The sequence below is a fragment of the Sus scrofa genome, chromosome 16, assembly GCF_054392235.1.
Source record: "Sus scrofa isolate SSC_HxYL_T2T_F1_AM1 chromosome 16, Sscrofa_HxYL_maternal_Yorkshire_Landrace_v2.0, whole genome shotgun sequence".
Classification (NCBI taxonomy): domain Eukaryota; kingdom Metazoa; phylum Chordata; class Mammalia; order Artiodactyla; family Suidae; genus Sus; species Sus scrofa.
Window position 1 is genome coordinate 16,032,578 of NC_139398.1, and position 14,505 is coordinate 16,047,082.

General features: G+C 48.6%; 1 protein-coding gene across 7 annotated transcripts in view; it reads left to right on the forward strand.

The window, feature by feature from the left end:
- OTULINL (OTU deubiquitinase with linear linkage specificity like) overlaps positions 1–14,505 on the forward strand; it is a 30,465-nt gene that overhangs the window by 5,641 nt on the left and 10,319 nt on the right. The window contains exons 2-3 of one of the 7 annotated variants that reach the window (XM_085001722.1): positions 9,964–10,010; positions 14,097–14,215. The exons of 4 other annotated variants lie outside the window; for them this stretch is intronic. In XM_085001722.1, the coding sequence (XP_084857848.1) occupies positions 14,170–14,215 (46 nt within the window). In that variant the 5' untranslated portion in view covers positions 9,964–10,010; positions 14,097–14,169. Of the gene's footprint in view, positions 1–9,963; positions 10,222–13,990; positions 14,216–14,505 lie in introns of those variants that run through there. 2 more of the 7 variants (XM_085001723.1, XR_014830783.1) reach the window with 2 other exon arrangements.

Genomic DNA, 14,505 nt, shown 5'->3' on the forward strand with positions numbered 1-14,505 from the left:
TGAACTCCTTCCTGGTAGAGAGAGAGAACCTTCCTCTGTGGCCCTAGAGTAACACCTGGCTCCTCGTGGGTGTATGTGTCTTACCTTTGCTGTGAGATCTCTAAAGTGACAGGAAAACTGAGTGCCCTGTGTCTTCCATCTTGCCTGACAGACAGGAGGAAATGCTTCGGAGGAAGCAGAGCCTCTGATGGGACAGGGAAAGTGGGGGAGAAGGCCAGCCGGGAGGGGTGCGGTGGCACTCCTATCAGTGGACCAGAGCAGCCCTAGTCAGTTTACTTGGTATTTAACCAAGGAACTTGGAGTTCAGTGCATAGCTCAGGCTGGCCGTTCACCTTGAAATGCAAATGTAGCCAGTGGAATTATTAATATAAATGTTGGGTCCCTCAGTTTTGCACCTGAAGGAGCACACGACTCAGGTGCCGTGATTCCTTCCCCTGAAATCTGATGTAGAGAGAAAAATCACTTGAACTGAGATTTTATTAGGTCAGTTTTATCCGTGGTCTGTCCCTTCATTTTGTTGCTTAAATATTTACAAAGTCTGTTTGGGATACTCCGCTGACTGTTAGCACAGGGGACTGGTACAGCCACTGCTTGTAGACCTATCTTGTACCGTCTGTTCTTCGTGCTCTGCTATTCCAGCCTCTTCTCCCATATACACCTCACTGATGGATGTCTTCAAAGTCTGGAGCCTGTAATGTGTGAAGGTATAATTCTCCTCCCACCCCGAGGCTCCTCAACCTTCCTTCTTTATATCTTACTGTCTTTTAGAAACTGGTCACCTCCCTGGAAGCCCCTGTGGGAAAGGCTCTTTATTAAAGCTCTGCTCTCAGGTCAGTCGGTATAATAGACCTGCAGCCCGAAGCACACACATCTCAGGACTGGAGTATTTGCTGGCATTTGTCAAGGTCTCATGTGTCTTCTGTACGCGCTCAGGGCATCTTTACTATGGTGCAAGTTTTGAGTAATGTTTGGAATCGAGTTTAATTTCAGTTGTTTCACAATTACTTTAAATTCTGTGCCTTGTGCCTCAATGTGACTGTTTGCCAGCGTGACTCTGAAACACCTTAGTCTAAAGAGGCCTTTGGAGGGGGAAGGAACATGGTGGTTAATGGCCTGGCCTCTGCGTATTATAGTCTCGACCTGCCCATTCCATGACCTTGAAGCTACCCCCACTAGGTAACGCTTTATGGCTTCACTTCCTGCGTTATATTTACATGAGTGTAATTAAGGGAAGGGATAACACACTGGCAGCTCACTGTTTCTCACCTGCATGTTCCAAGTCAGAAGGGATCAGCAAGGTGGAGGTTCTTAGCTGGGATTAGATACAGTGGAATAACACAACAACCCAAATAAGTGAGTCAAGTTTATTGCTCTCATGTCAAAGCTCAGAGGTGGCTCCCTGGGGCTAGAAGCCCAGGCTCCTTCCGCTTTGTTTCTACCGTGCCTGGCTTTCATGCCCACAGCTCCTTCCTGATTCAAAGTGGCTGCTGAACGTCGGTCATCACACCTACATTCCAACTAGTAGGGAGGAGGAAGGGCATGGAGTACACACCCCTCTCAACAGCCTTTTGAAAATTGCACACATAGCATCTTAGCCAGAGTTCACTCACACAGCTATACTCAGCACATAGGCAGGGTGGAACATAGCCTTTGTTCAGAGTAGCTTTGTATCCAGCCGAAAGTCAGGATCCCATTTTTATGGAAGAAGAAAGAACAGATCCTGAGATTAGCTTGCAGTCTCTGTTGTGGAGACATAAGGACTGGATTCTGACTACACTGACTCATTTTTTATTAATTCAACAAGTATTTACTAACTGCTATGTGCCGAAGCACCGAAAGCAGGGAGAAAACAGATGGCATCTCAGGTCCCTAAGACATTTCCCTACGTAGGGAGGCAGACCCTAATCAAACACAAACACAGTTAGTTGTATAAACTGTGATGAGTGCTGTGGGGGAAAGGACACGCTGTGCTGTGAGAGAGGGTAGCAGGGGTTTGGTCAAGCCCGGGGCCTGGGATTGGGCGGGAGAAGCTTTGCCCCAGGAAGTGACGTTTGAGCTGAGAGCTGGAGGGTGAGGAAGGGTGTTCCAGGCAGGGGAAGATCACGGCTGAAGCAGATGGGGAGGTGACGGTGAGCGTTGATGGAGGAACCGAGGGTGGCCAGTCATCTTGGAGCAAGAGGAAGAGGTGAGAGAATAGGGAAGAATCAGAGTCAGGTCCTGTGGAGCCCTGGAGGCTGGGTGACCACACACCCCAGTTTGTGTGAAACATAGGATGTCCATGGACGAGGACTGTTTAGAGTTAAAACTGGGAGCATCCCGGGCAGGCAGGATGACTTGGTCACCCTCCCAGGAGGTCACAGGAATACTTGGGCTCCTGTATTATTCATTTCAGCACAGTTCCTTTTTAGGGAGGCTTAGCTTCCAGCCATGGACGTGTCAAGGTAGCTCCTCGCCTTGGCCAAAGGGAACGAGTCACAGAACAGGTGGCACTTAGTTGTAGTTGGAGCACATGATTCGTGAGACTTTTCTTCCTCTGGTGGGATTTCTCCAAAGGGTCATTTTGGAAATGCGTTGGCCCGTGACACTATGGGAGCCAGCGGAAACAGCCAGGGATGGGGAAGCCCAGACTCCAGAGCGGTGCTTCTCAGCATCGGTGATACGCTGGGATTACCTGGGAACCTGAGAAAAGACAGGCACCTGGGCCCCAGCGCAGTAAGTTGGAAGCCCCACAGGTGGAGCCAGGGCAGCAGGGTTTGGCTGCCCCACAGCAGCGCCTCTCCGGTTTCAGGCTGCGCACCAGCCACGGGTGATCTTGTGGAACACAATCAAACCCGCGCCACAGCAGTGACAATACCAGATCCTTAACCTGCTGGGCCACCAGGGAGCTCCTGATGAGTTTGTTTGGAGGCCACAGGTTTCTTTTTAGGAGGGCAGATCTGAGGGACCACCTGAATGGCCCACAGAAGGAGAGCGAGGCAGGGACCCGGCGAGGAGGGCGGGGAGGCTTCTCTGCGGCCCCATCAGCGGTGGGCCGGTTCCCACTTCTCAGCTGGTGGCAGGATGGTTGGGTGTGACCAGGTGAGGCTGGTTCCTGGTGACGGGAGAACCGGCTCTCTGAGGCCTCTGGCTGGGGTGGTGCCGTAGGCGAGGCCCCCCTGACCGCTCGCTCTTGTCTAGCGGCCCCTTCCACCTCACCCCCATGGCTGCCAGGATGTGTGGGTCCTTCTGTGAGAAGCCAGGAAGGAGTTGACATATCCATTGAATGTGAAAAAAACAAAGAAAAAACACACCACTGGCTTCAGAATGGCAAATGGCATTGGGGAAGGGAAGCCAATTAGAAGGATTAGTAGCCATGAGTGATGGAGGCCAAACGATTCTGATTAATGGGAAAATCACCGAGCCATCCCTTTCCGTCTCTCTCGGTCACGTGTTCACAGATGATTTGTGTTGGGTTGGGATGTGGGGGACAGGCTTCATCTTTACAGGCCTGAGAGTGGAGAGGGGGCCCATGCACCACAGAAGCATGGCGGAGCGAAGCTGCGAGCCAAGTCCAGCCGTGTGACATTGAGCAGGGATGCGTGTGGGCTGCCGGGCCTACAAAGCTCAGAGCTTGCACACAGGATCCGGATAACCCCTTGCGTCCCTTTCCAGGTTCTGAACTAACTGACAAGTGGACTCAAGAGTCAGGGATCTTTTAAACGCCAGCTCAGTGATCACATCCTTGTGTCTTAGTTGTGTGCCCTGATGGACTCCTGGGAGTACTGCACCGCCCTCCCCCGAAACAAGGTCAGGCCCCTCTCCCTCAAGGTCAGCCCCTCCCCCCGCCCCCTCCTACCAAGACAGCAGCCCCAGGGGCACCTTGGCCAGCAGACAGGTTGTAGAGGAGAGGAGGGGCTGCACTGAACAGATGCCAGCACGTGAGGCTCCCTCCCTCTGGAAGAAATAAGGGGAGAGTCGTGGGTGGAGGCCAGACCCCATCTCCCGGAAGGCTCTTCCACCTGGAAGTTTGAGGCCGGTGGGGTGAAAGCACTCGTCCCTCTCTCCCCCTTCAGCAGATGGGGAGACGTATTCCAGCATCAGGTCTGAAGGGCTTTGGGTCGATGGCAGCTGATCACTGAAACAGTCACAGGCTGTGCCAAGTTGAATGTGTCATCTAGACGGTGTCTGGCTAACCAGGGCCCATGGACCAGATCTCCTTAATTTTTATATGGTCTCTGACCTATGAATGGTTTTTAATGGTTGGAGAAAAATCTAAAGAAGATCATTGCCTGACATGTGAAACGTGGGAAATTCAAATTTCAGTGTCCATAAAAAAGGACAGTGGGACACAGCAGTTTCTGGGAACAGTGCCCTGCTGTGTACGTACTGATGGCTGCTTCCACTCTGTCAGGGCAGATCTGAGCGATGGTGGCAGAGACCAGAAGGCTGGTGATGCCTAAAATCTCTGACTTATTCTCTGACTGTTCAGAAAACCGCTGACTCTCGATGGAGAATGAAGTGGCCTTGTTGTTGGGTTCTCTCCTGGTGGTCATGCTTGGGGCCCTGTGTTCTAACCTGAGGTCTCACCTTAAGTGGGCAGTGTCATGACAAATGACCAGGATGATGAAGACACGCCCACCCCCAAAGAAGGTCAAGTGGGCCTGGTGGAGAGAAGGGGAGGGGGTCTGGTGTAGAAGACAAAAAGGCACAGTGGGAAGGACTGTTAATTGTTCTGAATTCTTGGAAGAGAACTACTCAGGGAAGGCAGTCGTGTAGTTAGTTCAAAGGGCACTGACCTTGAGTCAGAACAGTTGGGTTCAAGTTCACACTTCTGTTTGCTTTCTCTGGGCTTCAGAGGTGAAGCCTGTGTGTGACAGCTCATCAGGTCACCAGGTCCACAGTGAATTAAGGTTCTGCTGTCACCTCAGAGGTGCTTTCCAGCCAGGAGAGGACACTGTTGTACATACATGGAACTGGAACTGACCTGCAGTGTGGACAGTGTGCACAGGGGACTAGGGGGACGGGGAGTGGGGAGGCATTCATTCTGCTGAGTGGCTGGTGTGACCCAGGCCCGGAGAACAGATAGGATTCCAGCCTCTTTGGCCCAAAGCATTCTGTGAGTCTATAAAAGATCTGAAAGGCTGTGAAGTGGAAGAGGAATCAGACATGTTCCTTGTGACCCCAAGCAGCAGCGATTCAGGTGGTGGTGACAGATCTGTCACACCAGCCTCTTACCTAAAACTCGCTGGGGGGAGTGCCTGTCATGGCTCAGAGGTAGTGAACCTGACTAATACCTGTGAAGACACAGGTTCAATTCCTGGCCTCACTCGGTAGGTTAAGGTTCTGGCATTGCTGTGAACTGTGGTCATGGATGCAGCTCGGATCCCGCATTGCTGTGGCTGTGGTGTGGGCTGGCAGCTGTAGCTCCGATTCAACCCCTAGCCTGGGAACTTCCACATGCTGTGGACCTAAAAAGCGAAAAAACAAAACAAAACAAAACAAAACCGAGAAAGCAAAAAAACCTCATCAGGGGCTTTCCTTGCTCTTCAGTTAAACATCAGCATCTCTAAGGGGATCTCAGGACCCTGATGGCTGAGCTTGGCTGGCCTCCCCTCCCTTTCCCACCCACGCTCTGGCTGTTACATCTGTGGGGAGGCCTCCCCCAACTCTGGTCCAGGTCAGGGCATCACATTATCCCCCCACCCCTGTCCTCTGGAGCATCACCTTGGTTGTGCTCTGAATACACAAAGGCGGTGTGTCATGAGTGAATTACACAGGGGAGTCCAGGCTTTCGAGTTCACTATAGCATCAGCCCTTGACACAGTGCCTGGCCCGCAGGAGCAGCTTCATCTATAGTTATGGATAATGACAGATTTGACTAATACAGAAACACTCTAGAAAAAGAAATGTGGAGCTGGAGGAATCAGGCGCCTGGACTTCAGACTATACTACAAAGCAACAATAATCAAAACCATATGGCACTGGCACAAAGACAGAAATATAGATCAGTAGAACAGGATAGAAAGCCCAGAATTAAACCCACACACCTACAGCCAACTCATCTATGACAAAGGAGGCAAGAATATACAATGGAGAAAGGACAGCTTGTTCAGTAAGTGGTGCTGGGAAAACTGGACAGCCACATGGAAAAGCATGAAATTAGAACACTCCCTAACACCAGACACAAAAACAAACTCCACATGGATTAGAGACCTAGATATAAGACCAGACACTATCCAAAACTCTTAGAGGAAAACATAGGCCAAATACTCTCTGACATAAATGACAGCAACATCTTCTCAGATCCACCTCTTAGAGTATTGACAGTAAAAACAAAAATAAACAAATGGGACCTAATCAAACTGAAAAGTTTCTGCAAAGCAAAGGAAACCCTAAACAAAACAAAAGGACAACCCACAGAATGGGAGAAAATCTCTGCAAGTGATTCAACTGACAAGGGATTCATCTCCAAAATTTATAAACACCTCCTATAGCTCCATACCAAAAAAACAACCCCATCAAAAAATGGGCAGAAGATCTAAACAGACAGTTCTCCAAAGAAGACATACAGATGGCCAAGAAACACAGGAAAAGATGTTCAACATCACTCATCATTAGGGAGATGCAAATCAAAACCACTCTGAGGTACCACCGTACATCAGCCGGAATGGCCATCATCAAAACGTCTACAAACAATAAGTGCTGGAGAGGGTGGGGAGAAAAAGGAACCCTAGTACACTGTTGGTGGGATTGTAAATTGGTGCAACCACTGTGGAAAACAGGATGGAGATGCCTCAGAAAACTCAAAATAGAACTACCATTTGAGCCAGCAGTCCCACTCCTGGGCATCTATCCAAAGAGAACCATGACTCGCAAAGACACACGTACTCCAATGTTCATTGCAGCACTATTTTCAACAGCCAAGACCTGGAAACAACCTAAATGTCCATCGACAGAGGAGTGGATCAAGAAGATGTGGTACATATACACAATGGAATATTACTCAGCCATTAAAATGAACGAAATACCAGCATTTGTAGCAACATGGATGGACCTAGAAATTATCATGCTAAGTAAGTCAGCCATACAATGAGACACCAACATCAAATGCGTTCACTGACATGTGGAATCTGAAAAAAGGACAGACTGAACTTCTCTGCAGAAGAGATGCTGACTCACAGACATGGAAAAACTTATGGTCTCCGGAGGAGACAGTTTGGGGGTGGGGGGATGTGCTTGGGCTGTGGGATGGAAATCCTGTGAAATCAGATTGTTATGATCATTATACAACTACAGATGTGATAAATTCATTTGAGTAATAAAAAAAAATAAAATTACTTTTAGAAAAAAAAGAAAAAGAAGTGGACTCCCACGGGAGGGAGAGGTGTAGACACTGGCCATGACCAGATGGAGGGAGATGGTAGCCAGGGCCCAGGCCAGAGCTTGCATGTGCATAGCGCCTGTGTGATTACGTGTGCATAGTGCCTCTGTGATCACGTGTGCAAGTGTCTGTGCAATTATGTGTACAAGTGCCTATGCAATTACATGTGCAAGTGCCTGTGAAATTACATGTGCAAGTGCCTGTGTGATTATGAGCACACTCAGCCTGTGTTTCGTTTTTGTGTGTCACCCCTATGGGTCTCTATTGTTGGGGAGACTTTGGGGGATCTTTAAGGCCAAATGATTTGTCTGAGGTTCTGCAGCTAGAAAATGGCAGGATAAAGACAGGGTCCCAGGCTTGTTCTGCCCACCTGCTGTCCCCAGCAGGCCAGGGTTAGGTGGCCTGCCTGGCTGGATGAGGTGACCTGGAGCTCTGGGATTCCCAGAGCAGGAATTCTAACCTGATCTCTGAGAGAAGCCTATTCCACCTGCAGCCTTTGTGTTTTTGTAGTTGGATGGGTTTTAAACCCCCTCCACAGGATTAGAAAATTAAAGCCATGGGCAGCATTTAACACACCTGAAGGTGTGCCCAGTCATGGAAAAACTCTGAGTTTCGATGTTGTTACAAACACAGGTACAGTGCTCTAGTGTTTGGCATTCCTGCTGCGTTTTGCTGAATCTTGGTTGGCAGGAGCCTTGGGTGAGCACACCCGACTTGGTGTCATTGTGCGGGTGGCCTTGTTAGGTTGGTTGCAGGACAGGACTACTGTTGTGGGCCTCACTGGTCCTGACTTTCAAGATAAAAGGCTTTCACGCTGGTGGTTCTCTTCTTCCTCAGTGATACTGATCTTGTTGTTGGTTATAGAACTTTACTAAGGGGAAGACTTAATTGAGCAGAATTAATACCTGAAATACAAAAGCCTAGAAATTCTCTTGACTTCACTGTCTCAGAGATTTATTATGAGGATATTTGTTTTGAATGTTTCCCCCATAACTGAGACAAAAACAACCAACTGACCTATGGTTTTGCAAGATCTGAGACCATTTAAACCCAGTTTCTTACTCTGCTGTGCTGACTTCTAAAAAAATCTCTAGGAGTTCCCTTGTGGAGGAGTGGGTTAAGGATCCAGTGTTGTAGCAGCTTGGGTTGCTGCTGTCACTCAGGTTCAGGCCCTGGAACCTGGAACTTCCACATGCCATGGGCAAGACCAAAAAAAAAAAATAATAATAATTTCTAGTAGTCTCCCAGCACTCCAGATTATTCGGAAACCTTGCTGACATAACAGGATTTGTTCGGTATGTTGATCATTCTGCTGGCATATTGCTTAGTTTTATCTGCTTGGATGAATGTGCCATATTTTGCTTTATTCTTGAGCCTCTGAATTTCTCAGAACTCACCTCCGAGATGTGGGTGATCCCTGGGCATCCAGCTTATTATAGAGCCTCATGTTATTCAGTGTCCTGGCCAGACCCGACCCCAGGGTGTGCTACCCTGGAGGCCTGGACAAGCTGACTAGTAGCCTTTCCTGGCTGGAGGGCATTGCGCCACCAGACCGCGAGCTCCCAGGGGCCAGAGCCTGCGTCTTCACTGCCCACCAGCCCAGCGCCCCCATCCATCCACTGCTCCTGCCACCGAGGGGGTGCACGGCTGTCCTGGGGTGGCCACCTTCCCCACCCCCACTTTTTTTGCTTCCTGGTCCATCAGGCTCTCCTGGCCATTCTTTCTTCCATCTCCTGCTAATTAACCGTGATATGGTGTTGAAGCCGATAGAGTCTCTGTTATATTTTTTTCTCTTTTTTTGTTGTTGTTGTTGCTATTTCTTGGGCCGCTCCCGCGGCATATGGAGGTTCCCAGGCTAGGGGTCGAATCGGAGCTGTAGCCACCGGCCTACACCAGAGCCACAGCAACGCGGGATCCGAGCCGCGTCTGCGACCTACACCACAGCTCATGGCAACGCCGGATCGTTAACCCACTGAGCAAGGGCAGGGACCGAACCCGCAACCTCATGGTTCCTAGTCGGATTCGTTAACCACTGCGCCACCACAGGAACTCCCTGTTATATTTATTAAATTTAGTGTTTTTCACCTTAACAGTGATTTTGCCATATGATATGTTGTCCCCCCCTCTGCTGTCTCAAACATTGATATTAAATTGCCTTTTCCTTCTTTTTTTTGCTCAGGCCTGGTTTGCACCCCTCAAGGCTGCTGGGTAGCCCTTGATCTGCTTCAGGAGCAAGTCAGTGGGTGGGGAGAGGGGCTCCACGTGTAGGGTCAAAGGGCTCCATGCTGCTGCCACCCCAGGAGTAAACAGGGTGGGGGGACCGCGGGCAGCGGTGGCGCGGGGAGCAAGGCAGGGGGTGGAGTCTCAGCCACTGAGAGCAGCGAGCCTGAGGCTGGGGCGGGGGCACTGTCAGTGTACTCACGCTGTTTCCGGCTCCTCAGTGTCTTTTAAGTGTTGTTTTCAGGTTTGCTTTGTCTTTGGTTTCCTGTTTGAATGTTTGAATTATTTCAGTTTTTCTACACTTTAGAGAACGGAAAAAAATTCTGCATGATATTTTACCACCAAAAAAAACCAACAGGGGCTTTTTTTTTTTTTTTTTTCAGTTCTTCTCAGTGGTCTCATCTGCCAGGTGTAGTTTGGGTGAGGACAGGTGAGATGTGAGTTTCAGATGGCCCTTTGCTGGCTTCAGGAGGTCATGGTGCAATTACCCAAGGACATCTTACCTCTGATGGTAGGCGCTGGGCTCTCGCAGCAGGTTTAATGCTGATGAATGAGCCCCAGTCAATCCACTTTCCAGTGTCATAAAATGCCCAGGGCCTTATATAGCGTCTCCTTTCGGCCACCACCCAAGCGTATTAAAGGTATTAAAACGTATTAAAAAGATACTTCATTTAAAAACATTTTTATTAAAGTATAGTTGATTTACAATGTTGTGCCAATTTCTGCTATATATATATATATATGTACATACACACACACACACACACTCCTTTTATTACATTATCTGCTAGTATGGTCCATCCCAAGAGACTGGATATAGTTCCCTGTGCTGTACAGTATGACCTCATTGCTTATCCATTGTATGTGTAATAGTTTGCATTTACTACCCCCAAACTCCCCGTCTATTCCTCCCCCTTCCCTTCCCCCTTGGCAACCACAAGTCTGTTCTCCAAGTCTATGAGTCTGTTTCTGTTTTATAGGTAGGTTCATTTGTGCCATATTTTATTTTTGTAATCTTCTTTTAAATTACTCAATGAATTTATTACCTTTATAGTTGTACAGTGGTCATCACAATCCAGTTTTATAGTCTTTCCATCCCACACCCCCAGTGTATCCCCCACCCCCGAAACTGTCTCCTTTGGAAACCATAAAGTTTCAAAGTTTGTGAGTCAGTATCTGTTCTACAAAGTTCATTGCGTCCTTTTTTCAGATTCCACATATATGATAGCATTTGATGTTGGTGTGTGCCATACTTTAGATTCCACGTATAAGTGATACCATATGGCATTTGAAAAAGACTTTTCCTTTATAGTTTTTTTTTTTTTCCTTTTTTGGCTGCACTAGCAGCATATGGAAGTTCCCAGGCCAGGGACAGGATGCAAGCCTCAGCTGCAACCTACACCACAGCCTGTGGCAATGCTGGATCCCTAACCCACTGTGCCATAGGGGAACTCCTCATTTTATATCACAATGAGCACTAAAGAGGAGCAAGTCCCTAATTCCTGGCAATGTTTGTTTTCTGCCTCTTCATGGCTACCCACCCCCCACCCCCGCTCCTCTTGTTTCTGGCCCTTGTTCTCACTCCTCTGTTTACTGTGTTGATAGGCTGACTCCCTGGTGGTGGAATTGTCCCTCCTTTCCTGTTGGTCCAGTGGACACCCCCAGGGCCAGCTCCCTGCAAGGCAGGGTGCGCTGGGCAGGGCAGGGGAAGTGGGGCAGAGGTTCTCTTCTCCTTGGCCAAAAGGGGTGCCCACGAAGAGTTTGACATGGAAGATTTGACCCCCTCTCAGCTGCCTGAGGGGAAGTGAGATCTGAGTCAGATCATCAAAGCTATGATCATGACAGTGTTTTGTGGTGCCTCATTTATGGTGTTTTTCTCTGTGTTGCTTGGAGTTGTAATTCCGTTACTGACATATGACAGGAGAAATGCTTTTTAACTCTCTCTTGAAATAGTCTGATTCCACTTGCTGTGGCAGAGCTGATCTGAGATTCCATCCACTCCGTCATCCAGAGGCGGGACCGGCAAGCAGCTTCTGCATCACCGTGTCCCTATGTTCGCATCCTAGCTCCTAGGCTTATTTAATCTTCCTCTCCCTCACAGTTTCCTCAGGTGATAAAATAACAGGGAGCGTGTGAACTTATACGTGGCTCTTGGTGAGCTCAGCACTTTCCCAACATCTGCTGCAACTATCACAGCAGCTCCAAGAGGCAGCATGCAGTGCCCCATGTCACTTGGTCCCTGAGCGCTCCCTGTGCACCAGACGCTCGTTGCTGTTCCTCCCTTGGTGAAGGAAGGAGGAACAGCCTGGGGAGCTGGGCTACCCGCCCTGTACCAGGCCCTCCAAGCTGTTTGCAGGAACAAAGTAGACACTCCCTGTAAAACACTCTGCATGTACCAAAAGCTCAGATGGTAGCTCTTTTAATTATTTTAATTAAAAGCTGTACTTTTTCCAACTAAAACATTGTGTTTTCTCCCCTTTGACTTAGAGCCCCTCTCCTGATGACGTTTTCACCCTGAATTATATGAACACTTTGGGTCATCGATGGGCTGCACCCCGTTAGTGTGTGACCTCCTAAGTCATGCTTGCAGCTGGCTCCCTGGTACCCGCACTGGCCCCACCACATGCAGGCTGGCCCTTCCTGGCTTGGGTTACTTGACAGATAACCTGTGGGCGAGTGTATGGAAGGAATTCGAGGAGTTTAAGTTTGTATCCTCATTTGCATAGGAAGAGGTTGTTGAGCCCTTACACGTTTTTTTCCGATCCTTTCTTGGGTTGGAGGTGGGGTTAATTTTTAGGATGAGGGCAGTAGGCTAGGGAAGTGTGTGTGTGCCTGCATGCGTGCGCGTGCGCTCACGTGTGTGAGCGTGCATGTAGATGTGTGTGTAGGTGTGAGAACACCTTAATCTGTCACGGGTCCCCATGGCAGCCCCGGGCAGCTGCTGAGAGACCCCATGCTCAGAAGGAGGCCCCACAGGGTCTCAAATCAAATGCCCTGAAGGGCTGGGCAGCATCTTCTAAGAATGCAGCACATTGGTTGGGTCTGTGACAAATGAGAGCAGTGCCCCTTGGAGGGGACAGCAGCCAGCCCTCCAAGTCCACACAGAATCCAGGGCGACCCTGTGGGAAGGAGGCAGCTGCTCTACGAAGCTCCTCATAGAAGAGGAAATGTGGCCTTGTATCTGCAGTGAGAGATCATAGCCTGCCCCGGGGTTTAGGGAAATACAGGCTCTCGCACGTGGTGGCGGCGGTGGGGGGGTCGGGGGTGGTGTTGATTGTTTTGGAAGACACTCTGGCAACATCTGGAAATGTACACACCCTTTGACCCAGAGTTTCCTCTTCTCAAAATTATCCTAAAAGATACCATGAGTCCACAAGGACTGTTGGAGGAAAATGTTTGTCTCAGCAATGTTTGTAAGAGTACAAAATGGAAAATAATCCTAACGCTTTAACAAGGCAATGATGATGGGCACATATGATGGCCTGTCTTTATCCTGAAATATTATACATTCTTTAAAAAGAACAATGTAGTCTTTTAAATAAAAGTCTAAATTATAGATGTAGTAGTTCCCGCTCTGGTGCAGCAGTTAAGGGTCCGGCATTGTCTCTGCAGTGGCTTGGGTTGCAGCTGAGGCTAGGATTCGATCCCTGGTCTGGAAACTTCCACATGCCTAAAATAAATAAATAAATAAAAAATTCAGGAGTTCCCGTCGTGGCTCAGTGGTTGATGAATCCAACTAGAAACCATGAGGTTGCGGGTTCGATCCCTGCCCTTGCTCAGTGGGTTAACGATCCGGCGTTGCCGTGAGCTGTGGTGTAGGTCGCAGACGCGGCTCGGATCCTGCGTTGCTGTGGCTCTGGTGTAGGCCGGTGGCTGCAGCTCCAATTCGACCCCTGGCCTGGGAACCTCCATATGCCACGGGAGCGCCTCAAGAAATGGCAAAAAGACCAAAAAAAAAAAAAAAAGCAAAGGTATTATAGCTTACATTTTGAAATAATTCATTAGAAAATTTTTACTAAATAGGTAGGAGTAAATATATAATTAACAGCTAATCAATTATTCTAAACAGATAAACACCTGCTTTTGAAAATGTACTTTTAAGTAATTCTGAATATGCATATTTTCATCTGCTATTAACTTTCTTTGCTGGTAAATTCTTTATTAAGAGTGTGTGTGTATATATATATATATATATTTATCGAGACTGTATATCAACTTTATCGAGATAATCATGGCAAATATCCCTATGATCAAAAATACTAAAGTTGTAGATTCTGAATTGATGAGGCCTTTACTGCAGTGAATCGTTGGAATTTCACTAAACTATGCACCAGGGAGGGGACTGTTTCACAATGAACCCCAGGAGGTTTGGCCACTATTCAAAAGTTCTCTTCCTCATTTGTACTTCAGCATTTTACATGCTCAAACATAATTAGGACTCTGCTGAGCATAGTAAAATATTGCAAGTGTGCACTTTGAGCTCTCTGGGCCTGCGAATTTCTTCTTGTCACGTCAGGAGTCCCAGTGTCCCTGGTAAGCAGCACCCCTGCCTCTGTCCATGGATGTCCTGAGCGGCCCACTTTCTGGAAATGATGTCTTCATGTCTGCGGTCTGAGTCTCGTTCTGCGTGTCCAGGTGATGCCATGTGTCATGGCCCGTAGTGACCTAAGAATATCAGCGTGGGCAGAGTGGGTGGTGGCAGCCTGGCTGGAGGCCCCCAGGTTGTGACTGACTCCTGTGGGCTCCTGGCCAGAAGGACCCCTTGATTGTTCTTGGACTTAACAGATAGTCTGCACAGTGTGAGGCGCACGGGGCTGGTTCTTAAATAATTTCATTGCGTCTTTCTCCATCAGGGTCTGTATTTTTACTCCCATTTCACAGTGAAGAGAATGTAAAGTAAGAGAAGTTAGGTGTCCCGCAGTCAG